The sequence below is a fragment of the Candoia aspera genome, chromosome 6 (assembly GCF_035149785.1).
Source record: "Candoia aspera isolate rCanAsp1 chromosome 6, rCanAsp1.hap2, whole genome shotgun sequence".
Lineage (NCBI taxonomy): Eukaryota > Metazoa > Chordata > Lepidosauria > Squamata > Boidae > Candoia > Candoia aspera.
The window spans coordinates 7,591,419-7,615,546 of NC_086158.1; the positions used below are offsets into that span (position 1 = coordinate 7,591,419).

At 47.3% G+C, this 24,128-nt stretch overlaps 1 protein-coding gene across 1 annotated transcript in view; it reads right to left on the minus strand.

Annotated features, from left to right (window-relative positions):
* Nucleotides 1-23,245, minus strand: part of EPHB3 (EPH receptor B3) — a 99,403-nt gene extending 76,158 nt beyond the window's left edge. The window contains exon 1 of the mRNA XM_063306370.1: nucleotides 22,409-23,245. Within this exon, the coding sequence (XP_063162440.1) occupies nucleotides 22,409-22,514 (106 nt within the window). The 5' untranslated portion in view covers nucleotides 22,515-23,245. The remainder of the gene's footprint in view (nucleotides 1-22,408) is intronic.
* Nucleotides 23,246-24,128: the final 883 nt, after the last annotated feature.

A 24,128-nucleotide genomic window follows, 5' to 3' on the forward strand; every position in this document is an offset into this window, starting at 1 on the left:
TGGACTCTCACAATCTTTTTAGTCCATTTCTGCCCTTACCCACCCCAAGGCAATGCCGTCTCTTCTTGCCATCCATTCGTTCTCCAGTCTGGTGCCCTCTAAGTTATCACTGTCATGGCCCTTTGAGTCATGACTCCTGATGACTGCCTGGACAAGTCCCTGCAGTTTCCTTGGCAACATTTTTGGAAGGGGTTTGCCCTGATCTTCTTCTTCCTAGGGCTGAGAGTGCTTGGTCCAAAGTCACCCAGCTGGCTTCATGCCTAAGGCTCCTGCCTTAGGCTTGAAGCTAGCTGGGTGACTTTGGACCAACCACTCTAGAACTCACGGTCTCCTGGTTTCTAGCCTGGTGCCTTCAACCACTAGACCAAACTGGCTTTCCGTACTATTATTAGGGGCTGGATATGGGAAGTCCTGGAAATGTAGCACAACTTCTGTTAGATTTTATCTCTTTGTTTTAAAATTTAATAAAGTTATTATAAAAAGAAAAGAAAAGAAAAGTAGTATGGCCACTGGAGATCTCCCCGGGGTTTTGAGAGCTGCTATTTCAAGTAGAGTCCCACCTTTAGCAAACTGGGTGGCCTTCAGCCCTCGGATCTGCAGACAATTGGAGGCATAACCCCAAACACCTGAAAGGGATCACGTTGGGGAAAGCTAACATAAGAGTAATGCCCTCTATGCCACCTCCTACTCTTTACAGCTTTGAGTTACGTGGACTTGGCAATTTGCTCATGTCTTAAGAATATGGAGATTTAAGCTGCAGTCCTGTATCAGGGAAGAAATGGCCCTGAATTCCATAGGGTTATCCTGAATAACTCTGCATCAATTGTACCGCTATGCCCAACTGGAGAAAAGGCCAAGAATTGTTATTGTCATCTCTTAAAAATAAATAGCCTATCTGAAAACTTTCCACTTCTGGAGACTTCAGAGCCTGTCATTCTCCCACACATTTCATGGAGAGAATCCAGAAATGGCCTACAGGAGGCAAAAGCGTATGCACTGCAGTAAGCAAGATCTGGGGGTTGCTAACAAAGTCATGCTCCTTTGGCTGAGCGAGTTATGCAAGGTAGGAGGGAGCAGAGAGACCAAAGTCAGCACCAAACTCAGCCAGAAAGGAAGAAAAAAACAAACCCAGTGCAAAACTTGATTTGATTAATAAAGTAGAATGTGCTGTTTCATGTGTGCAGTTAACAGCCTTAATATATAGCTTAAAACATATAATTAGCACTTATCCAATAAACAAGGCATGTACTGTACTGTTTAGCATTTTTTAAACCTAGCGTATTATACACAGAGTATAATATAAAGCGTATTCTTCCAGGGAGTGTAAGTGGTCTATTGAGTTTTAACTTAGTAAGTTTTCATAGCTAGATAAATCAATTAGTCGGTATTACTGTTTAGGAAGCACACACAACCTCAACTGATCTAAAATCAGCTTCTTTTTCGTGTGCGTTTAATCCATCCACATGCAGCTCATCCCCACAGGCTTTTCCAACCGGGCACCTCCCAGGTATATCAGAACTGCAACTCTCAAATTTCCTATTTGCTCTGGTGACTGGGTATTCTGGGAACTGTAGTCCCCACAAAATCTGGATGGACCCTAATCGGGGAAAGTTGGCCCCCTGCTTTTAATCTTTCTACGGTGCACTGACCTGTAAGGACATGGTTATGGCACAGTTTCTGAACAGAAGACAAAGCAGAGGTCAAGAAGAAGTTGGGACAAAAGTTGGAGAAATCTTCAAAGGGCCTGAATCCAAATATTTTAAGATAGACATGTATGAATGGCTTGCCATCAGCAGCAAGGACTTCAGTGCGAGTGAGCCATAGGCTGGAAAGGAAAAGAGATGGATTATTTTCCTGGTGTTGGCCAAAAATTCTCCGCCAAAATGGGGGTCCGAGAACTGGGATGGACCATACCTCTGATGTTTTTGTAGGGGTAGAATAAATTCTTGAATCATTTCTCACCCAAGGTGCACAGGAGACATTTCTTTCTGACATGTTCCCTTGAGATGTAATTGAAACCTGAGAAGACTGTGGACGGCTCTAAGACGATTGTACTATGAAAGACAGGACATCCACACACACCCTGTGCCACCTCCTTGCTCAAGAAGCATAACAACTTCCCGGACCACCCAGGAGAAACTTACCCACCTTTTTTTCTCCTCTGAAATTGTTTCTAAAATGAAGTGTCTTTCATTACATTGAGGAAGAACTGGGAAAATTAAAAAAAAAAAAGATTAAAAAAAAAACTACTGGGGATTTGCTCAGCCTGGAGGAACAGCTTCCCAAATTCCACACCAGGATAGAAGAACAGACGAGAAGGAGCTGCAGAGCAATTTGAGGTCCTCTTTCAGTGCACTTGGCACAAAACCCTTGTCCCTACTATCTTCTCAGTATGCTGATACAGCAGAAGCATTGCCCCCATCTTGATGGCCACCATTAGCAGGCTAGCGTAAGGTGATGTGCAACGATGTGCAACATGGTATGAAGAGTCAGTTCTACCAACCCAGTTTTGGGAAGTGTGTGGGAACAGTTTCCTTTTCTGCATTTCTGCTCCATAAATAGACCTCCTACACTCTAGTGGGCCCACTGATCGTTTTCCAAAATAAGATTTGGAAGACAGGTGTTCTTCCAGTCCAAGGGTGCAAAATGGACAGCCCAGAACATCCTTTTTGTTGACCCCAGAAACTTCTGATTGGGGACACCAATAATTTGAGGTCCCAGTTTTGTATCTCTGGAGCTTTGGGAGGATTTTAAGTGGGAAAAAAGGATGCCTTGAACCTTTTATAAAGGGAAGTGGATACAGAGGGAACCATTCCACTACCGGACATTGCTGGACTTCTGTTTTTGGAACGTGGTCCTCACAAGGCATGAAAAGCTTGTGCAATCCCTCTGTTCATTTCTCTTTGTCTTTGGGAGATCCTTCTCTGGCTAGGAAGAAAACTGTGAGAAAGCAGCGCAGACCTCAAGTTGCATCCCATCCATCTACGACATGTTTCAAGACCAGCGCATAAGCTATTCACCTCAATCTGCTCCCGTCTGCAGCCACGTCACAAGGGCAGGTGGTGTTTACTCAGAAAGGAAGGAGCATCATTCAGCACAGAGAGTGTACATGTAATAATAAATAATAATGTCTTCCTCACCCAACATACCACCAGACAGAAACCTGTTGTTCTGTGGAGCAACAGATCTGCACACAGACACAGACACACACCACCATTAAGTGTGTGAGTCTTGAGCCACTCCTTGATGGAGGAGGAAAGAAGAAGAAGAGCTAGATTTTTCTGTGTGCAGTGTGTTGGCTTGTAAACTTCATCACGTTGGCAGAAAGTGAACCAGGGTTTGTTAACAAAAGCCAAACAGAAAGTGGATCTCGGGTGTGCTTAGGAAGTTTCTCAAGATGCAATCTCAGTCTGGGGAGCTACAGATCAACAGCAAAGTGCATTTTCTTTCATGGATAAGGTGCTCTGAATCTCAGCCTTTCTAAACTTGGTAGCCTCCAGAAAGTTTCCGACTGTTCCTCTCAAGAAAAAGAACACGTCCACAATGGCTAGACGTTCAACACTCCCGAAGACTATTCAATTCAGAAAGGCTAGTCAATCTCATGGCATATTCCGATAGGTATGCAAAAGTCTCTTTCCAGAAGCCCTAAAGCTGTTTTTCACCAACTTTCTGCAATTGTAGACCACTAAACAAATGTTAGGGAAATGTAGGGCTTGCTCAATTAAAAAGCACCGCTCCCCGCTAGGGTTTTGCTTTTAGAGCCCTGGAATTCACATTGTTCAGCAAACATTCGGGCATTTGTGGATGCCTTCCCATTCCTTTTAAACTAGATTATGGACCAAATTTGAGGATTTATTTACCACTTGCGGGAAGGGTGGAAGGAACAAACAGGCTGTGGCCAGTGAAAACAGGAAGGTGGACCCCCTGATGGACTTCCACAGACCACAACTTTGTGGATCACTGCCCTTGAGAACCACTATTGTTCTGTAAAAATATGCCAAATCAGGGTGCCTTTGACTCCTCTGCCTAGATGGCACCAGCAGGCCCTGAAAATTAAAAATAAAAAATAAAAAAAGCAAGGCAAATATCTCTCATGCAGTTTGGGGAGATTTCAGGCAAGACCACACCCAGATCTCAAGAATGAGATCATCAAAATTGCATGCAATTGTAGGTATTATTTTGTAAAGGGGGCATCACACACACCTTGGAAGATGTTTCCCTCCTCATTTTCTAGATACACCACAGGTCTGGTGCTTTTTAAGGATCTGGAGTACCAACAGTACCTGAAATGGGACCTTTCGTATGTGACCATATCAACAACCCAAGATGCAGTAGCTCACCCAAGAAAGAACAGAAGCTACAATACTGTCATCTCGTCCTAGAAACAGTTGATCTTTCTTCTGTTTCATGGAATTTCACAAGGAACATGTTGAGTTGCTAGCTTTTGAAAAAATGCATGTAACTCCCCACCCCACTGCCACAATTTTCAAACTTCTGGACCTATCCTAGGAGTCCACACCTCTCCATCTGCTTTTTCTCTGTCTTTTGCTTCCCCTCCTGATATTTTTTCTTCTCTTAAACATAAAGAAACCAGACAATTTTGCAAATATTGAAAAACTAGCCCATGTATGATTGCATAAAACAAGCCTGACTGACATTGGTGTTGATGCGTGCCATCTGTTTCGACTTTACCACTGAATTCACACATTCTCTTACACAGCTCTCCAGGTCTTCTAGAAATGAACTTAAGACACCATGAGAATTATCCTGACAGCCAGGTTGCATTGAACAAATGAGACTTATTTCAAGGCCTCTTGTTAGCATATACAGCTGAGCAAGAAATTAAACTCTAATTTTCCTGAATGAACCCCAACAATGATAGTTATAAACCTTTCTGTTTTAATCAACACACAGGGCTTTCTTGAACATGGGAGTCAGAGAACTATCCAGGATTCATTGACCTTTATTATCTCAAGAAGATTCACTAATGGTCTTTATTTTAAGAGTAATATTTTTAGCTGCCAAATCCTGCATGGAGCTCAAAAATATTTCTATTCTTCAAAGCGTCTGGTCACTTGAGATTTCCCAACCTGTCTTTGGGAAGAGATGAGTTAGGGATCTAGCTAATTCATTTTTTATAGCATCTGTGACATTCTTCTCCAACCTGATGTCCTCCAGATGTTGGATTTCAGCACCTAAAATTCCCTGCTGCCACGACCTTCAACACTTTCAACTCTGGCTATTAGTCCAATACATCTGTAGGACATAACACGCAGCCCCAAAAGTTCACAAGTTACAACATCCATAAAACAAGGATTGGAAAGCTAGAGAGCAAAGAATTCAAGTGACATGAAGCCCTGGTGTTGTTCCCAAGCTGTCATTCTGGGTGGCACAGCCATGAGAAAGATGCTACATTCCTCCATGTCATTATGACGAAAGCACCACCTTTCTTCCATTAATACCATTTCAGATGACTACACTCAGTTGGCTTTTAGAAATAGGAAGTCACCTATTGCATTGGGAGGACGTTGTAGAAGACAGTCCTCTATTTAAAGATGTCCACTGTTTGAAGAGCATACAACTCCACTTCTTGTTTAAAGACAAACCCAAAGAAAAGACAGCAAGATGTTTCTAAAAACCCATAGTGAGCAATTGGATTGCGTAACAAGCAGAGATCTGATCAGAACTCTGTCCTTGAAGAGATGCCTTTGATAGCTAAGCGATTATTTCTCATTGCATGTCCATTCTAAACAATATGAGACACATCCTTGTTTTGGACAATGTGATGCTTGTTTTTTGTTTTTGGCATTGAGAAAATGGGCTGAGATTCCTTCTTCTGAGGCACGGACATTAACAGGGTTAATGATGGTCATGAATTCTGGCTGGCCACCAAAAGTGGCCTCCCAGCAAATATTGCTCCCAGAATTTCTAATTTAATTTCTAATTCAAATTTACAGGGATGCAAAAGCCTCATACAATAATCCCAGTTGTGTGTGCATAGGCTCAAAAATAGCACTGTTGATTTTATTTGTTGGTTAGTTTTATATCCTACCTTTTCTCCAGAACTTCAAGGTGGTGTAAACATTCCTTGCTTCTTCTCTCAGCAACAACCCTGAGATGAAGGTTGGGCTGAGGCATTGCTCCTGTGAGTTTCCACAGCTGACACTAGACTTTAACCCAGATCTCCCCGGTCCTAGCTCAACCCTTTGACCATTCCACTGGCTCTCTCTCCCTATCCTGACATTTAAGGAGCTTCATTCGAAGTCCTAAGCCTGGGCTACTTGAAATGAATCTCAAGGTTTAGAGAACTGAGGAGATGATTAACTTTAGTCTTTGTTACCTATGATTTTTATACCACCATCTTCCTAAAAAGCTACCAGGCAGCAGGTAATAAAGTAAACCAACACACTAAATCTGAGTTTACTTTTTATTAAACATTAAACCCTTGCTATGCCACAAGATGTTCTGCAATGGACCTCTAAAAGAGGCTCACCAGAATCTCAGAGTCATCCATCTGGGTATGCCCAACGAAGCACATGCAAGAAACCAGCCACCCAGCAGAGAGGGTGTGCGAGACTTGTCACAAAATGCTTATTTATTTCTTTTATTTAATCAATTTATGTAACTGCCCATCTAGCAATTGCAACAACACCTACAGTACACACTGCAGGGAAGTGTCACTACCCTACCTATCTTCATGGAGAGATTTTTTGATTAGATTTAGACTGCACCTTTTCCCCAAGAACTCAAGGTGATTAACCAGCAATTTCCTTTCATTTCTCCCCACAGAGAAACAACCTGGCTAAGCAGGAAAGGTTGATGGAGGGTGACTAGTTCCCCAATGGGCAGTCATGGCTGAGGGTGACTTGAACCTTCATCTCCGCATCCAGTGCCTTAACCATGACACCTCACTGTCTGCATTCAGTTGCGCACACATCAGACCTGCATACATACGCATGACAACCATTTTTATCTGGCCTCTCCTATGCGCTCTCATTGTGGATGTTCTTACTGTGGATGAAACTTGGGCTGCGTTCAAAGAAACTGCAGGTCAGGATCTGCATTTGGACAACATGCTGAGTTCAGGAACTGTTAGCCTTGGTTAAGTTTTGCGTGACTTAGTGCACTGGGCAAGTCCGCCCCATTTATGATATTCTGTGGTTCCTACTGCATTAAATGACCAGGATAAGCCTGTTGTGTGAACCCAGTCTTTGCCCATGCACAGCCAGCCAACATAAACGAACACCAACCCAAAAACCTGCCTAAGATTTATCCCATATTAGCAGAACAGCAGCCTTTAGCACAGCAGGCCATCACTGGCCCACTTCTGAGCAGACATCTGCTGCTCCGCACCTACCTCCAATGCCCACCTGAAGCATGGGAAGCTTCTGCTCTTTTGAGAGCTGGACCAGGCTACCTTTCTAATGTCCACCCTCGCATCTCATCCTGCGTTCTCGTATTACCAAGAGTCTCATTATGGCAGATGATGAGAACTCGTCCTTGCACCCAAGTCTTTTAATTACCGTACAATGGGCAGAGGGGAGAACGGGGAGCTGTTGTGTCGGATGGGCAAGGTAGGAACTCGGTTGCTCGCCCAGGGCCACACCGGGAGCCAGAGGCAGAAAGGAAAGGATGAGTCGTCAGAGAGCAAGCTTATTAAACAAAAGACAGATAAACCACGGCTTTTGCACCTTGGCGCCAAGAGAAATCTACCAGCTGGGCTCCCTGTACATCTGCTGGAGTACAGCGTCCTTCGTTGTCAGCCAGAAGAGCCCAGGGGGGGGTTGCCCCTGCAAAGATGCTCTATGTCAGGAACGGAAAACAAATTGCTCAAGCTAAACAGGGCATTCCATTTTATCAAGAAGTAAACTTTTTCCCCATTCTTGCCTTTTCTTTCCAATGATCTCAGGCCCCTTTCATGCTGCCCTGCTTACTGGATGATTCTTATCCATGTCCCAAAAGCACAACATTGGCTAACTATTTTTTTCCCCCTAAAAAGTCCTCCCTGATGCCTCAAAGACACAGAATAGTCTTTTGAACCCTGATCGCACCCAGATGCTCTTGCCATCGGCCTGTAAATTCTGAGAGTTAGTGTCTGCACATCTGGATCAGGTTGCAGAAGGCTGGGCCAATACTTCCCAAAACAAGGACTAATTGATTATGGAGCACCACAGTTTATTTTCGTGAAGAGAGGGAGAGGAGAAAAAAAACACCAAATGCCTTGGCTTGTGTCCCTCAATACTTTATTTTATTTTAATTAATTACATTTATTTATTTAACAGGATTTATAACCCGCTCCCAACCTGGAAGACTCTGGGTGGTGCACAACAACAGAAAATAAGGATTATAGTCTATGCATTCATCGTTTTAAAGGAAAACCAATTGCAGGGTTTACATGCTTAGTCTCTAAGTGGCCTACAAGGTCATACACATTTGGCAGGAGGCAGTTCAAAGGCTTTTGGAGCAAACTGCACAGGAACTGGGAGCAAGGGTTACGACAATAATTCTGCTCCTTAAAATCTCCCCAAAGTTTTAAAAAGGGAAAAAAACCCCATAGCCCACACATTTTGATATTGTAACGTCACTGGCTACCTGTCCTGTATTTCACCAAGCAGAGAAGGAAGGGAAGCCCCAAAATGAAAAAGATTGTTTTTATAGCCCCAGCCTATAAAAACCTAGAATCCTGTTAGCATGGTGTTTCTCAAATGTGGCAACTTTTAAGATGTGTGGACTCCAACTCCCAGAATTCCCCAGCCAGCATGCTGGCTGGGGAATTCTGGGAGTTGGAGTCCACACATCTTAAAAGTTGCCACGTTTGAGAAACACTGGGTTAGCATGTTTGAGATGAACCCCAATTGACTGATTGATCAATCTTCCTTCTTGATCCCTACATATTGATGAATCTAATATGCATAGCTACCGGAAGTGCTTATCTGAATTGCACACGCATGATGCTATGGATTCTTTCCAATGATGCCTTTATACTAGCACAAAGTACTTTGGTGTGCAAGGGGTGGCATTTTCACCAAATCACCCAGCCAGCTGAACTTCCCACAAGCTCTTCCATTGGGATGGGAGTTTCTGGGACTTTGGGATATGCTACTCAAAGCTGCAAAGGGGCCTGGGGGAGGGAGGAGTTGGCACCATTTACCCCCTATCTTTGCTATTAATGCTACGCACTTTCTTAGCAAGTGGGGCATTTTTCAAAGGCAAAAAATATAAAGATGAAATGCTTTCTATTAAATACGTTGTTCTACCCCATATTGTTGGCAGGCAGAGAGCTGTGTACATAGAACAGAAGGCAGAAAAGGAGGCCAACAGGAGATGCTGGAAGAATACAATGCATTATAATGTAAATATCCTCATCGAAGTAAAGAAGGGCTTTTACCAAAAATGGTAGCACAGCTCAGTCTGCATACACACTCCAAAATGCTACTTGAAAACCACAAAACAGCCAACGTTCATCCTCTGTTCCTGTTCTGGCAAAGTTGAATATCCAATCAACGTCATCTTCAAAGTTCAAGCAAAGTTCAGCCTGTATATTTGATTTTTTCTTTTAATCCATTCAACAGTCTCCAGTTCTTGGAGACTGCCTGGATTATATTTGATATAAGCTAAAAGTCAACGTGTATCAGTGCTGTTAAATAAAAAGGAAGCTGAAGGCAATATGATTGAGATAGAGACTATCTGTAGCTCAGGGCTGATTCGTGGGGTCCTTGGTGCTCTCTGAGCTTGGCTGTTTGCTTGCAGACGTTTCATTACCCAACTAGGTAATGTCATCAGGGAATATATCGCAGGCGAACGGAAGCTGATTCTGAAGGAAACGCTCAAGGTTCTTTTAAAAAATAAAAATAAAATCTTTGCATCTGAGTGAATTAAGCTTGCTCTTCCCAAAGTTGGTGGTCCTAACCGGTGAGCTTATTCTGAAATAAATACAAACGCTTGGGCAGCTGCAGCCAAAGCATTCTTCCCATCCAGTAATTTGGCCTTGCACCATTCATTTGGATATACCGTCTGGGCAAGTCAACGTTTCTGGGAACACAGACTATATATTTCAATTTGAGCTGGCCAAGCAGATGGGTGGAAAGATGCCTTTAAAGCTCTCTTTCTCTCTCCACAAAATGTCAGAAAGACAGATCCTAAAAATGTCCAACATTGGCGTATCTCCACCAGCCTCAAAGAAAGTTTTGTAATGCTCCAAAATGAATGGATCATAAACATCTTCGGGGCGGTGACCCAAGCTGGTTGCTCTGCCAACGTTGCCGACTTGTGGCAAAATTTAGCAGGTCAAGTCAAACTTCTCCTATTCCGAGCCCTCGTGTGCCTCCCTTCCCTCAGCACAAGCCAGTCCAGAGGAAAGGGTCAAACTCCCCTTGCTTTTGACGGATTTTCTTCTTTCCCCTTTCTGGCCCCAAGCTGTGTGTTAATAATAACCAAAAAGAACACAGGAAGATTCAGGCACAGCGGAGTCTGCAAAAACCAGTCTTGTTTGAAGGGCCCAATTTGTACCTTGGAAACCCCAAATTAGCCAGACACAGGCACCTTGGCATTCTGTTTCCCGACTTGAGCACACGTGCCTTGCAAAGCTGCCCTCCCTGCCCCCCAGGGGGCCAATCGCTCTGGTACCTGGGTGGCATTAGACTCGCCGGCCGCCCTTAGCCACCCCACCCCAGAAACGCTCCAGCCGCCATCTTGGGCTCACCCGAGAGCAGTGCCTGGGATTTCGAATGCAGCCCGTGACGACGTTCCAAGCCCAAATGCCATCGTGCCGTGGCAGCTGCATAAATCCTAGCAACCCCCGAGTGCCTGGGCTACGTGCAAAGCCGCCCGCCTGGCAAACCACAATTTGCAAGGAGAAATTTGTACAGAGGATTATGTTCCTGTTTGCCTTCCTTCGCTCTCAGGATTCTGGACTTAAAGAAACCCCCCGTACTTCATGGCAGCTCCCTTCCCACAGCTCCTGTCTCTTGCACGTCTAGGCCCGGGCCACTGGCTGCGAGACACCCTACAGGCAATGCCCATTCCCCCGTCTCAGCTTGCAAGATTTCAGAATCAGGTTCCCGCTTCCTAGTCTCTTTTTACTGACCCGTGGCTCCCCGGCTCGACCTCGCCGCTGCCTCCACCCCATCAATCACAGCTTTCCCCCTGCTCTGTGGGGAAGAAGGGGGGCAGCCGGTCCGTTGCCTCATTCTCGCAGGCGGCTGCATCTCCCCGTCTGAGCAGCCACAGCTTTGCAAGCAAGCCCCGGGGGACGGCGGCAGCTTGCAATCCCTCTCATGCTCCCCAGCGTTCACCTCTCCACCACCTCTCCTCACCTAATGCGAGCTGCCAAGGCTGCCAAGGTTCGCCCCCCTGATAAAGTTGCATCTTGCATCTCTTCCGTTTGCAAGCTATCAGCTCTCAATGACTCCGAGGCAAAGTTTTGCCTCATTAATTCAAATCGGCAGGTGGAATTTCACTCCGCTGACTTTTTCTCTTTTCCATTTCTTGTGGTTCTCCCTCCTGGTCTTCAGCTCCTGATCCAAACTTATCCAACCCCTCCACTGATTTCGCTCCTTTTATTCTCCCAGCATGCTGACAGGCCCCAAGCAAAGTCTTCTCCTTTCCAACCGACTTTTCCATTTGGTTGACCAAAGTGGTCCCACTGGGCAGCATTTGATGGCTTTGCAGCCACGGGCTTTGAAAAGAGGAGCAACAGAATTTCACAATGACAGGGAGGGTCCTAGCTCTAACAAACCTTCTTCCTTGCTTAACAGTTCAATGATACAGTCACTACGAGATACATGCCACAACAAAGTTGATCGCTGAGAAAAATCCAAACCTAGGGTGGGAGAAAATGCAATAGTAAGGTTTTTGCAAAAAGCATTTCAGCCTTAGTTGGTGGTCACGGACAGGCCTCTCCAGCATTGGTATTCTTCCTTTGGCTGGTCTCCAAAAATACAGAGAGAGACTGGCTCCCCACTTTCCTTCAGAATTGTTTTTAAGGAAAACACTGAAGTTACCCAACTGCAGAATAGGTTCCCAGCCTCATTAGCATTAAGTAGTTATCCTTGTTAATGATTTTTGTTGCTAAAAAGGAACTTGTTGGGGAGGTGGATGGGGAGAAAGTTGTTTCTAATTTGCATTTCTGTTTTGGGGGAGGGAAGGGGATGCTGAAATTCTATGCAAGAGAATTCTCTTTAGAAAGATTGCATTTAATTACTCATACAATTATTTTTGCTGGGGACCACAGCAAGAGAAGAAAAGAAAAGCCAGTTGTTTGCATGCATGTCCAGGGGTTCAGATTATACTGGTAGAGCCACTTATTTGGGAGAAAGCTCCAAAGAATATACTGTAATGGGACTTATTTCTGAGACAACATGCAGAGGGCAGCACTGTCAGAGAAATAGGATCAGATGAGGCCAATTGTTATTTTTCTTTTTCCCCTCATGTAAAGTCCAAAGAGACAGATATTTCATCCAGTTACCATTTTTAAACCAATATACGAATTGGAATGTGCTTATACACCAATATTCTTTTTTCTTACTTCTGCGCTGTGATTTGTCATTCCAAAAAAAAAAGCATGCCTTAGAGAAAAGATGAGATAAGAGTGCAAATCTTGGGAGAAAGCATGCACACACACCCCAAAATATTTGAGGGACTATCCCTGGCAGAATCACCTATAAAAGATTGCACACCAACATTAGAAAAGTATGCAACAATGCAAACAAAAAACACACAGATTAGATAAAATTTAATATCTGAACAGTGGGAAACCAACCAGAATTGAAGTAGATGGATTTGCCCATACGGCAGAACTAAGCTTTAACTGGCATATCCAAGTTCTAATCTCTATTGCAAGAACATCTCTCCAATGTTTTTGCCTACATCTCCCATCATCCTTTGCCATGCTGGGACCCAAAGTCCAAAGCCAAGGAAGGCTGCTTTAAAATGCAGGGGAGCAATGGAGAGGTTCTGGTGACTTTAAACACTGTTAGCCCAGTGTTAGATCCTGGTCAGATTGATTTGCTCCAGTAGCCCTATTCTTAATATTTTCCTGTAGAAATGACTTCTCATTCACATGCAATAAATATAGGGCTTTACTGAAGTTCTCCAGTTTTCTCCTTTCTAAAGAGAGAGAAACAGATAGAGAAACCCTTTTCATGAAAGACAAAAAGCCATCATGGAAAAAAGGGACCAGTTCAGATAATATTCACAGAAGAATGTATTGGAAAAGTAAGGCCACTCACTCCCTCTTCCCGTGGCCTCATTGGAGCCCAAGGGAGCCTCCATATGCAGGTCAGAGGTCAGAATAAACCATGCAAAAATTACTGTAATGCCCAATTTTCATTGTACAGGGGCAGCCCCCAAATCTCCAAAAGGAATGCCAAAGAAGGCTTCATTGAAATTGAATGAGCTTGTGTCCCTCCCAACACCTGTCCAAAATAAAGGAACAGAATGCCGAACAATACTCGGATCTTATCCTACTTCTCCAAATCCTTGAAAGGGCAACAAGGAAGTTCTCCTCACCCCTTAGGTCTTGTCCTGGATGCTAGAGGAGGAGCAGGAGGAGGAGGAGGAGGAGGAAGAAGGATCTGAGGGTGGGAAGGGAGAAGACTGTGCCAGGCACCTTTATCAGAATGGCTCTCCCACAGACAGAGGGACTCTGCAAGTCAACAGCCAGTTGGCAAGTCCACAGGTCGAAAAACCATTTTTGCCAAGCCATTCCTCCCGTCTCGTGCCCGGGGCAGTTACCCAAATCTCCGTGCGGCTCTCAGCTCACTTCCTCCCAATGTGCGAACACTAAGCCCATCTGGAACTGTTTAAAGCTAAATATCCTTCTCTCCAACCCCCCTCAGACCAAACTCAGATTCTTCCAAAGTTAAAACAAGCACAAAGTTAAAACAAGCCGGGCGGGGAGAGGAGTGCCAGGCTAGGCTGTTCCTCCTCCTCGCTCGCTCGCCCCTCTTCCCCTTCCCACTCTTTATTTTCAGTTTAATTTCTGGGGAGCTAGAATCAATCAGCTTCTGGCAATTGGTCAAGCCCCACACATTTTTCTCATTAATCCGAGGGGGGCTCGGATTCCACGTCGTCGGTGCGGGCAGCGCAGGACGGCACACCGACACCTCGGCTTCTCTAGCCAAGGAATCCCTGAAGTGGGTTTTCTTTGGGTGGACAATTGAAGACAACTGACGGGGGGCGGGGGGGGGAGAGCGAGCGAGCAAGGCCGCGGCAAAGGCGGGCTCTCCCCCTCCCCTTACCTAGCATGGATTTCATTTGCAAAACTAGCCAGAGCAAATGCTTTGGCAGCTGCTGCCGCCCCGTATCGCACAAAAAGAGGCGGCTTTCGGACTGTGTCTGACAGCCATCCCGCCCATCACTGAAGCTGGTAAAGGGAGAGGCAACTCAGAAGTATCAAACATTCTTCCAAATTCTGGGATAAATCTGTGGAACCTTCCCATCGACCAAAATCCTGCCAAAGGGCATGTGTCCATGTTGCGGATCAGAAGCCAGCTCTCAGCTCCAGCACGTCTCCTGTGTTTCACATTCCAAGGTTGGGGGAATTAGGGAACAGGTGTTTGGAAACTTATGCGCTCCTAGAAACATGGGCAGGGGATGGGCACAGACACCCACCATGCATCCATACCAAAGCACTGCACGGAATTCCCACACTGTGGAGCGATGGAAATCGTGTAGTCCAAGATGCATTCTTGCATTGGAAACAGACCCATAACAATACAGGTAGTCCTCATTTAGTGACTGACCTGTTTAGCCACTGTTCATGGTTACGATAGTGATGAAAAAGTAACTTTATGATCAATCCTCGCATTTATGAGCTTCGCAGGTCTGTAAAGCAGAGGAAAGCGGTTGTGATTCACTTAGCAACCGCTTCGCTTAATGGCCTAGTTCCCGGTCCCAATTGTGGTTGCTAAACAAGGACTACCTGTATACCTTTAGAAAGCAAAACCAATACAATACACTGATTTCCTAGGCATGAGATTTCAATCTCCTTTCACAAGCATTTTGTCCTAACAGCCAGGAAACACGCTGAGACAAGGAACTGGTCTCTAATGTTTATTGCTAGTACATAAGAGGAATCCTAACAAACTGAAGAAGCGTGGGAAAAACCCAGACATATAAACCCCAAAGGTTAAGGCGGTCCTGATCTGCGTCTCTTTGAATGGCTGACCAATTCCTCAGTGCTACACATGCGCTTAACAGTCTGGATGGGAGCCTCCTGCTCACCATCCTTACTCATGACACATTTGAAAGCCACTAAACAGATACCTCCACCAACTATGCCATGGTGCTTTCCTGTTTCTCCAATGCCACCACTGCATGGATGAAGTCCAACTGTTAATAAAGGGCCTGGCAAGACGGGAGATGCCAACATTGTTCAACGATGTGTGGAGCTGTAAGAAATTTCAAGTGGCAAATCGGCATACACAGCTTGTCTTGCGTTAGAAATATTGCTCAGCACAACTGGGATCAGGGCCAGCAGATTTACACTTGCTGTTTCATGTAATCTCAGTGCAAAATATAGCAAAGTGCTCTTTTGCTGTGCCAGCTGTTACCCACAAACCAACCAACCAACCAAGATGCCTCTTGTTATGTAAAATGTACCTACAAGTTTTCTCCTGCCGGTAAAAACTCATCACTGCTGATTTCAACCAGATGCAAGACCACGGAGGAACAGGAAATAATTGTAGGTCTAACAGGAAACAACTGTTCTCTTTTCCTCCCATGTTTCTATCCCACCTGATCAACGTGGAGTAAAGCCGTGTAAGGCATCCCATAATGGTTTGCGTATCTACACTGATATAAGAAAACCCAGATTATTTCTGGCAAACAAGCCCCCCCCGACAAATCCCAGATGCCCCTTTAAAAGGGTTGAAGCCAAACTTGGCAGAAAGCCTTGAGTGGCAAAATGGATTTAAGCGACTGGGGTGTTTGGCAAAGCTAGGAGAACCCCTAATGGGTGAGAGCAAAATAAGTCAATGGTCAACTTGAGGTTGATCTCAGCCACTGTTCTCCGCACTCCCAAAGAAGACGACTGTCTGGCCACATCACCACCTGCCTCCCCCTTCCTCCTGCTTTGGCACCAAACGCTGGAGACACTTAATCTGGACAAACCAGTTTGAGTCAGCAGAACAGGCCAAGCTGCAATTGCAAAAAAAAGAGAGAGAGAGAGAAAGAACAGGAAAACAAGACGCACAAAGCAAAACGCGCCATGATTCAGATTTCTGAGGATGTCTAATTAAGAGCTCCACAGGGCTCAACCGCCAGCGACAAGCAAACCAAACCAGCCCGTGGAAAGAGGGAAAAATGCAGCTCGCTGGCTTCCCCAAATATTTTGGGCAACGTGTCCGCCTTGACTGCAGCTCATAACCAAAGGACAACAATGCAAGCCACAAAAGCAACTCAGAGAAGAACTGTTTGGAGCGACAGAAGATGAACCGGAGGGCAACAGGCACAATAATTTAGCCCAAAGGGTTTCAGCATCCCAGGAAGCCAAACTTTGCCAAGTAAACCAAAGAACTGGTTCAGCGTGGAAAGAAGAAGAGAGCCCAGAAAATACAGAGAACAGCCACGGACTAGGGAGTGAGGGCCCTTAAAAAAGTACATTTGCCCCCATCCCCAACTAGCTGCTACATTTCTGGACTCAAAAATCACCCTTCCTCTCCCCATATGGATGAGCCGGCTTGCAAGGAATGGGAGATTAAATAAGGCTGGCTGAGGTTCCTACTGGACTAGATTTTGCTCAGCCTTATCCTAAAGCAGTGTTTCTCAGCCTTGGGAACTTTAAGATGTGTGGACTTCAACTCCCAGAATTCCCCAGCAAGGCTGGCTAGGGAATTCTGGGAGTTGAGTCCACACATCTTAAAGTTCCCAAGGCTGAGAAACGCTCTCCTAAAGGATTAACAAAACAGCTATCGCATCCCCATTGAGAGAGGAGACAGTTCAGTGAACTGTAATTAAAAAGAAAGCAAACTTCTCTGCATCAGGAAAATACCAAGAACATACTCTTAACAATAATTTAAGGAGGGGAGATGGCGGAACAGAATTCAATCTGGTACACCCATTGCCCGGCATCAAATGTGCACACAAACCCATGCATTACGGTATCAATCAATCCATTTACTGTCGCGGCCAGGGATCATAGCAACAAGGCCGAGCGTAAAAGAAGAATAAAACTGGTTAAAAGGGGGGGGAAAGAACCATGGAGGAAAAAAGCATGCCGGAAAATTAAGTCGAGAACTAGTACCACAGCTGAGAGCTTAAAATTTTCTAAGTTTAAAAGAAAGCAAGTCAAAAGGGAAGACCTGGCTAACAGTTGGAACCATGTCTGCAAGAAGTTCAGAGTCCCAGTGTTTCTCAACTTCGGCAATTTTAAGGTGTCTGGACTTCAACTCCCAGAATTCAAGTCCACACATCTTAAAGTTGCCACGGTTGAGAAACACTGGTCTGACTCCTCAAGGTTGTTATCAACGATGTTCCCCCCACCCCCCGATTTCACCATAGATAGGGCAACAGAAGACCCAAGATACAATGCCTTTTTCTTCTCCCGCTCAGCAGCACCTTGGCCATGCCTTATGCTAAAATGTGTGTATATATCCAGAGCCAGTACAACAAAAAGCAATAGCATATGGACTCCAAGAAGTTTTTATAAAGCTGCTTGTGGAATCTGAGCCAAATTCCTTGTCCTTCTCCAGTCCAAAAAAAACTTGGAAGAAGATACCCATCCCTACCTCTTCATCCATCCTATTTTATATACAGCCCCTGCTTTGCGCTAAGCTAACACGAGCCTGTTCTTACCTCCAGCCGGTCCCCTATTTGTGATCTCTGGTGCAGATTCCAGTTCCCACATTACCCACAAATATGTGCTGAAGGGTAGGGAGAAAATCCATCCTTTGACCCTAAGCCCCCTAACGTGGTTACAGGGTTTTAAGAGGCATCTCCTTTGTGTAAAGTGACACCACCGAGCTGGTGCAGGCCAAAGGATTTTTCGATTCTAATTGCCCCAAATACAACACTTCTGCTAACATGGCACCGAAGACTTCCCACAAAGAATTCCGGTAGCACCTTTTCCAACTAACACATTTTATTAAAAAGCATAAGCTTTCGTGAGCTGTCTTCGTCAGATACATGGAGTGGCTACCCTGATGTAGGATTTAATTTGGGATGGGGGGGGCGAGGTGAAGATGTGCCCATGCCAAAATCCACACCCTTTTCCGGCACTGATCAGAAAGGGGGCCAAAGCCACCCCAACTGATAATCTGGTGCCACTGACCTCAGAAGGAAAGGGTAGAGGGGTTTGAGGAAATTGGCCCTGGAGCACTTAGAGCCATGGAAAGTGCGAGCTGGTGCCCGCTAAATTAAACCACAGCCATGTATTCCTTGGATTTATAGCCTGCTGCTGCCAATCGACCCTCAGCGGCTATCCTATCATTTCCACCCTGGCTGTCTGGGATGGAAGCGAAGGACCAGGGGCAGCAGCAAGAGAAGACGCTGGCATTTTGAAGCCGAGAGAGCTCCCTCTGAGGGACCTTGGTTAGCCGTCTCCTTTGCCAGAGAAAACCAACCACGCTATTGCTTCTGGGCCAGTGTTTCTCAACCTCGGGAACTTTAAGATGTGTGGACTTCAACTCCCAGAATTCCCCAGCCAGCATGCTGGCTGGGGAATTCTGGGAGTTGAAGTCCACACATCTTAAAGTTCCCGAGGTTGAGAAACACTGTTCTGGGCAAAGATTCCCTCTCTAGCCAGCCGAGGTGCTGCTGAGCAGAGGGGGAAAAAACACACCGCAGCTTCAGATAGACCCCCACATGCTTCTCTTGCAACCCTTACTGGTAAACCTGGGACTTCTTCCCAAGCCCGCTACTGTCTCTTCTCCTGCACTCCCTTGCAAAGAGACAAAGAGGTCCAACCTCCCAATGGCCGTACAGAAGTGTCTCAACATGATTGTGCTTTGTGGGGAGAACAAGAGGAGTAACAACCAGTTAAGACTAAAAACACTGTGCACATACGCTGACCCCCCCCCCGCCCTCCTGCCATCAACTGCAAACTCCCAACTCTCGCAGCCTGCGGGAGAAGGGAGCACAACAAGCTGGGAGAGCCATGTGTTTTTGGCAAGCCAAATTTGACCGGCCACAAAGCAAAGGGGCAAGTTTGCTGGGGTACCAGCAGCTGCCGCTTACGTGGACCGTGCGCGCATGGATTTATTCCTGTTATGGATTTATTCCTGGCACTAAACATTATGCGTTTATTAGATTTACCGTTCACAACCATTTCAATGCTACAGTCCTGCTTCCCATGTTGGATTTCACTTTCTCCGTTTTATTTATACAGTGACCCAGACCATCAATAATAAAACCCTATATAAAATGGCAAAAGAATGGCAAACGCAAGGGAGGGAAGGGCCCGAGGCCACAGTCTTCCTGATCGGAGCCGAGAGTGCCTGACTGATAAATCACAGCATATGCAGTGCACACGATGAATCAATTTACAGAGTCCAGCTGGTAAAAAAAGCGGAGGAAAAAATGGGCAGGTTAAGAAGCCAGCTTTCGTGCATTAACCCTGGTGGCATGGTTAATGCGTGAACCTCTAGTTAACCAATCAGAGCCGGCACTTGTTTGCAGAGATTCGGAAAGGTGCGGAGAATCCTCCAACGGTCTGAATTTTCCACCCCCTTCTCTCTTGCTCACGGAACAAAGCTCCTATGGAAATTGTGTCCTTGCTCTTTATCCTGCTCAGAAAGTTTGGTTAAGAAGGCCTTCTGCCAGCCATTCTGTCCAGCCCCAGCACCCAGGAAACGAAGGCCCCGCTGCACTGGAGCAATTAGCTATGGAATAAAGGCTACGCCAACTGGGGAACCCTGGAGAATGAAGACAATGGATGGAGATCTCTGTAGCAGCAGGGAACCCCACCCCACTTCAGTTGTAGTACTGTAACGAGGCCTCCGAAAAAGTCAATTTTCTCATGGGTATGGTGAGCCACAGACGTGCTTTACTGGCAAGGCCAAGATTAGGAACTCGAATCTTTCTCTACCGCTCTAAGCATGAAGGTTCCAGGGTGTAAATATCATGCAGACCTTAACATATGAACAGGCCAAGGACGCTTGCAAAATAATCGTCCGAATGGTGACCAATGTCCCACCAATGATCTTCCCACCGAGGCTGTTTAATTTCCTGGAAGGAAGAAGGGCTCTAGCGTGGCTCTCCGCAGCAGCCAGATTTCTTCCTCTTTTCCTTGGAAATACTAATTCTAAGAAAGCGCGGTGGAAAGAAAAAGGGTCTTCCCTCTACCTCTCTCATCTCAATCTTTTCTCTGTCTCCCAACAAATAGAGGACTTCAGCCAACTCAGGGCAACAAGGTACCTTTATGGAAAATAAAACTTTATTTCCATATTTATGGAAAATAAAACTTTAAGGCAGCATCAAACGGGGTGGGGGGGGGGGGAAGACGCTCAATGTATGCTTTGAAGGTTTCAAGGAAAAGAACAAGGCTCCATGGCCAGGTTTTAAGGTGCTTTCAAAGAAGGAAGAAATGTTTGATATACTTCAGAAAATTCCTGGGAAAACTCACGTTAAAGTTGCAGACTGTATCCATTAGGAGAGGGAAGGTGAGAAATTAAGGTGCTTAAAGAGAAGAAGGATGAATCTGTAAAAATCAAATTATAGGAATGTTTACCAACAATGTTTCAGGGTGTACCAACTTCTCAGTCGCTCTGCTTGACCAAGCTGAGAACATACTTTTCACTGTGGTTTTTCCCGCACTGAGGCTGGCCTCAAAGTTCAGTACCCAAAGGAAAATGTTATCCCAGAACTTTTCAGCGGCAGCGAAAACTTGCAATATACCAATCTGAGTGAGCCATTCTCTCTACGAACAAGTTCTTGAAAGGACAACCTGCAGGATTTCAACAAGGCTCAAGAACATCATTTCTGGCCTTCAAGATACAACGGAGAGAAAAAGAAATGGAGGATCGGCTACAGAGTCACTATGTGAGATGGGTGCCTATACAAATGCGATTAAATAAATAAAAATAAATTAAAAAATACACAGAGGGAGGGATTGTCCCCTAGAAGCTGCGTTTCTTTCAAAATAATGAGAAGAAATATGGGAAAGTATCGGTTGAACACAAAGCTGTCCTGCCGATGCAAAACTGCGCTGAACTTTACAGAAAGCTTCTTTGAATTATTTAAATTTAAAACAGGAATGGGATGAAGCCATGGCACTTAACCACAACACAGGGACTGGGTTCACACAAGCCCTGCTTTCTTTAATCAAGGCTTGTTGAATAAGCCACAATTGATTAGGTTCACGCGGCATGTTAACTCAAAACAAAACAACCACATTTTAGCTTTAGCATGATTTGTGATCCCCAGTGACAAGGACAACTTTGATTTCCCCACTGACCAACCACTTTTGCAGAACTCAGTCGCTGGCAAGAAAAGAGCCCTTTTTCTCCCTGTGACAAAGAGAATTGGGTATTTCCAAATTCATCAGAAAGGGCTGTAATTTAAAAGCGGGGATGAACTATTTTCTTGAGCTTTGCATCCATTATTTTCACCTATTTAAACGGGCAGATTCGAAAGGATTGCGTCCTGCAATAGCCAAGCAAAGAATTATAGCTGCGACAGCGTAACTCGGGCAGCCGTGCCCACAGCGTACACCGAACAACAACCTAATCAATTACACTTTGCATTATCAGGCTGGGAGACCCCAGCCCATGGGGGCTTCCCTGAATCCGGGAAATCAGGCTGAGCAAACTATGGGGAAAGGGTCTTGTGTGAACACAGCTGATGCAAACCGAAGGAAGTCTTAGCTCGTGCATAGCTAAGATCCTAAGATCGTCCCAAGGATTTCAGATTGAGGTTGGGGCTCATCGACTGCTTCTGACACAATCTATCCACAAGACCTCACCAATTCTTAAGGAGCCTTTTTGAGGAGAGGGTAGGGAGAGAAATTTCAGCAAAAGATTTAGGAAAGCTAAGCAACTGAAGGCCCTCAAGCCGGGAAGCCAAGATATGATTAGTCAGGTCTCCAGAGAAGTGTTTATTGGCCTCTGTTAGACAATCTGGGTGTGGGGAAAGGAAGGCTCCAGGGTGGGGTGAGAAGGCCGCATCCCCAGAGGCTTCTCTCCTTGAAACAATGGACTGGCCAACACTTCGCAGGACAGGTCCGAGCTTTCAAGGACGCTTCCCGTGCAAAAGAGGCTGTGTGGACCAGCAGGTGGGAGAAGGAGCAACGCGTGTCTTGGGCGCCCCATAATGAACGACGGACTGCCATTCCCAACCGTATCCCATGCCAATATCCCCTGGTCCCAAGAGAGCTCATTCCCACGTGCAAGCGGGTCTAGAAGCGGCTGGATCCTGGCAGGCGCCAATCCCCCCCACCCCCGATACCGCGCTGACTCTCGGCGGGGCTCACCTTCCAACGCGCGGCAGCCCCCCGGCAGGACCACCAGCAGCGGCAGCAGCAGCAGGACCGTCCCCGGGTGCAGCAGCTGGGGCGCCCCCGGGCGGGCCGCAGCCATCGCGGGGCCGGAGCCCGGCGGCGGGGCGGCTGCAGGATCCGGAGCCCCGGGCTGGCTCGGAGCCCTTCGGCGGCGCCGAGCGCGCGGACCCGGCGGAGTCCCCCACTCGCTTCAGCTCCCGCGGTTAAACTCCTCCCGCCGCGGGGAAAGCGATCCGGGGTCCCGGCAGGCTCGGAACGGCGCCGTCCGGCCAAGGCGCTGGTCCTTCCCCGTCGTCCGAGCCCGGCGCGGAGGTGCCTCGCGAGTCCGGCCGACAGACGGCCCCCGTCCCGTGGCCCCCGACCCGGCCGCCGCTGCGATTCCCCCGGAGCTCCCCCAGACCCTCCCAGCGCGCGTCGGCCGCCGCAAGTCCAGCGCTGCCGGGCCAACCCCGCCGGAGTCCGAGGCGTTTCTTCGGGGGAGCCCGGGCCGATCCAGTTCGGGGCCGAACCAGGGGGCGCCCCGCTCAGTCCCGGGGAGCGGCCAGCCGTCCCGCCGGGCTGTTCCCCGGCGCCGCGATCGTCCGGGCTTGACCCCTACTCCGCCGTCGCCAGGCCCCCGGGGACGGTCCGCCGCGCTCCGGGCGGCTGTGCGGATCCTCGGACGTCGGGGCTGGGTCGGGGCCGGCAACTCCGAACCTTCGCCCGACTGGCTTCGAGCTGCCCGGCTGCCTTCGTCTTTGCCGGCGTGCCAGACCCCGGAGGCTGCGCGCACCGCGGCTGCCAGCGAGCGCCGACTTCGCCCTCAGCGCGCCTCCAGCCCCGCTCCGCGACGCTCCCCCCGCGGCTCACGCTCTCGCTCTGAGAGCTCGGGCTCAGCCTCCGCGGCTGAGACCCAAGGGGCGTGGCCCGGCTGCCCATCACATCCCGGGCCGCGCCCCTGGCAACCCCGCACCCGCTCGGCGCAAGCCAGGGGCTGAGGGCTCGCCCCTAGCAACCACCAAGCTTCCCGCGGATTGGATCAGCGGCGCCCTTCGGGTTGCCGCCTCGGAAGGGGGAGCTCGGGGGAAGAGGCCGGATTTCTGAGAAAGATGAATTAAACGGGGCGGGGCTCCCGGCCATCAATGGAATGGGGCCCCGCCTTCGCCGCTTTCGCCCGCCTCTGTCGCCCGAGCGGGAGTACAGCGCCGCGAGGGGAGCGCGCCACCTAGTGGCCGTGGGTGGGGTCGCGCGTTTAAACGGGACGCCCGCTTACTCGCCCGTTTCCGTTCACACGGGGGTGAGAAGGGAGGGGGGGGAGAACAGCGGGGCATCGGTAAATCAGACTCGCGCATTACTCTGGCGTAAGAGAAAAGAGGCGGCAAGTCCCCAGATCTGAGCTGCCTTCGCCAACCGGGTGCCCTCCGGAAGTCTCTGGACCTCTGAGTTCTCCTAACACATCTGGAAAGCATCAGAGGCTTGGGGGAGGCTGCGCTGAATTCAGGGGTGTAGATAGATGATGAAAGCAGTATCACCCAGATCGGCTTCAAGCAGTCGCAGTTTCGACTTTCAACGCATCCTCTGATGCTGTGAGATGTCATGGGGGGGGGGGAGGATAGGAAGGGTCGCGTGCGTTTCTTGTGCGGAGGCTACAATGGACGTTCCCTGCAAACGTTTCTTAGAAAGCCGGTTTCTCTGAAGCTGCTTTAGTTTTGGC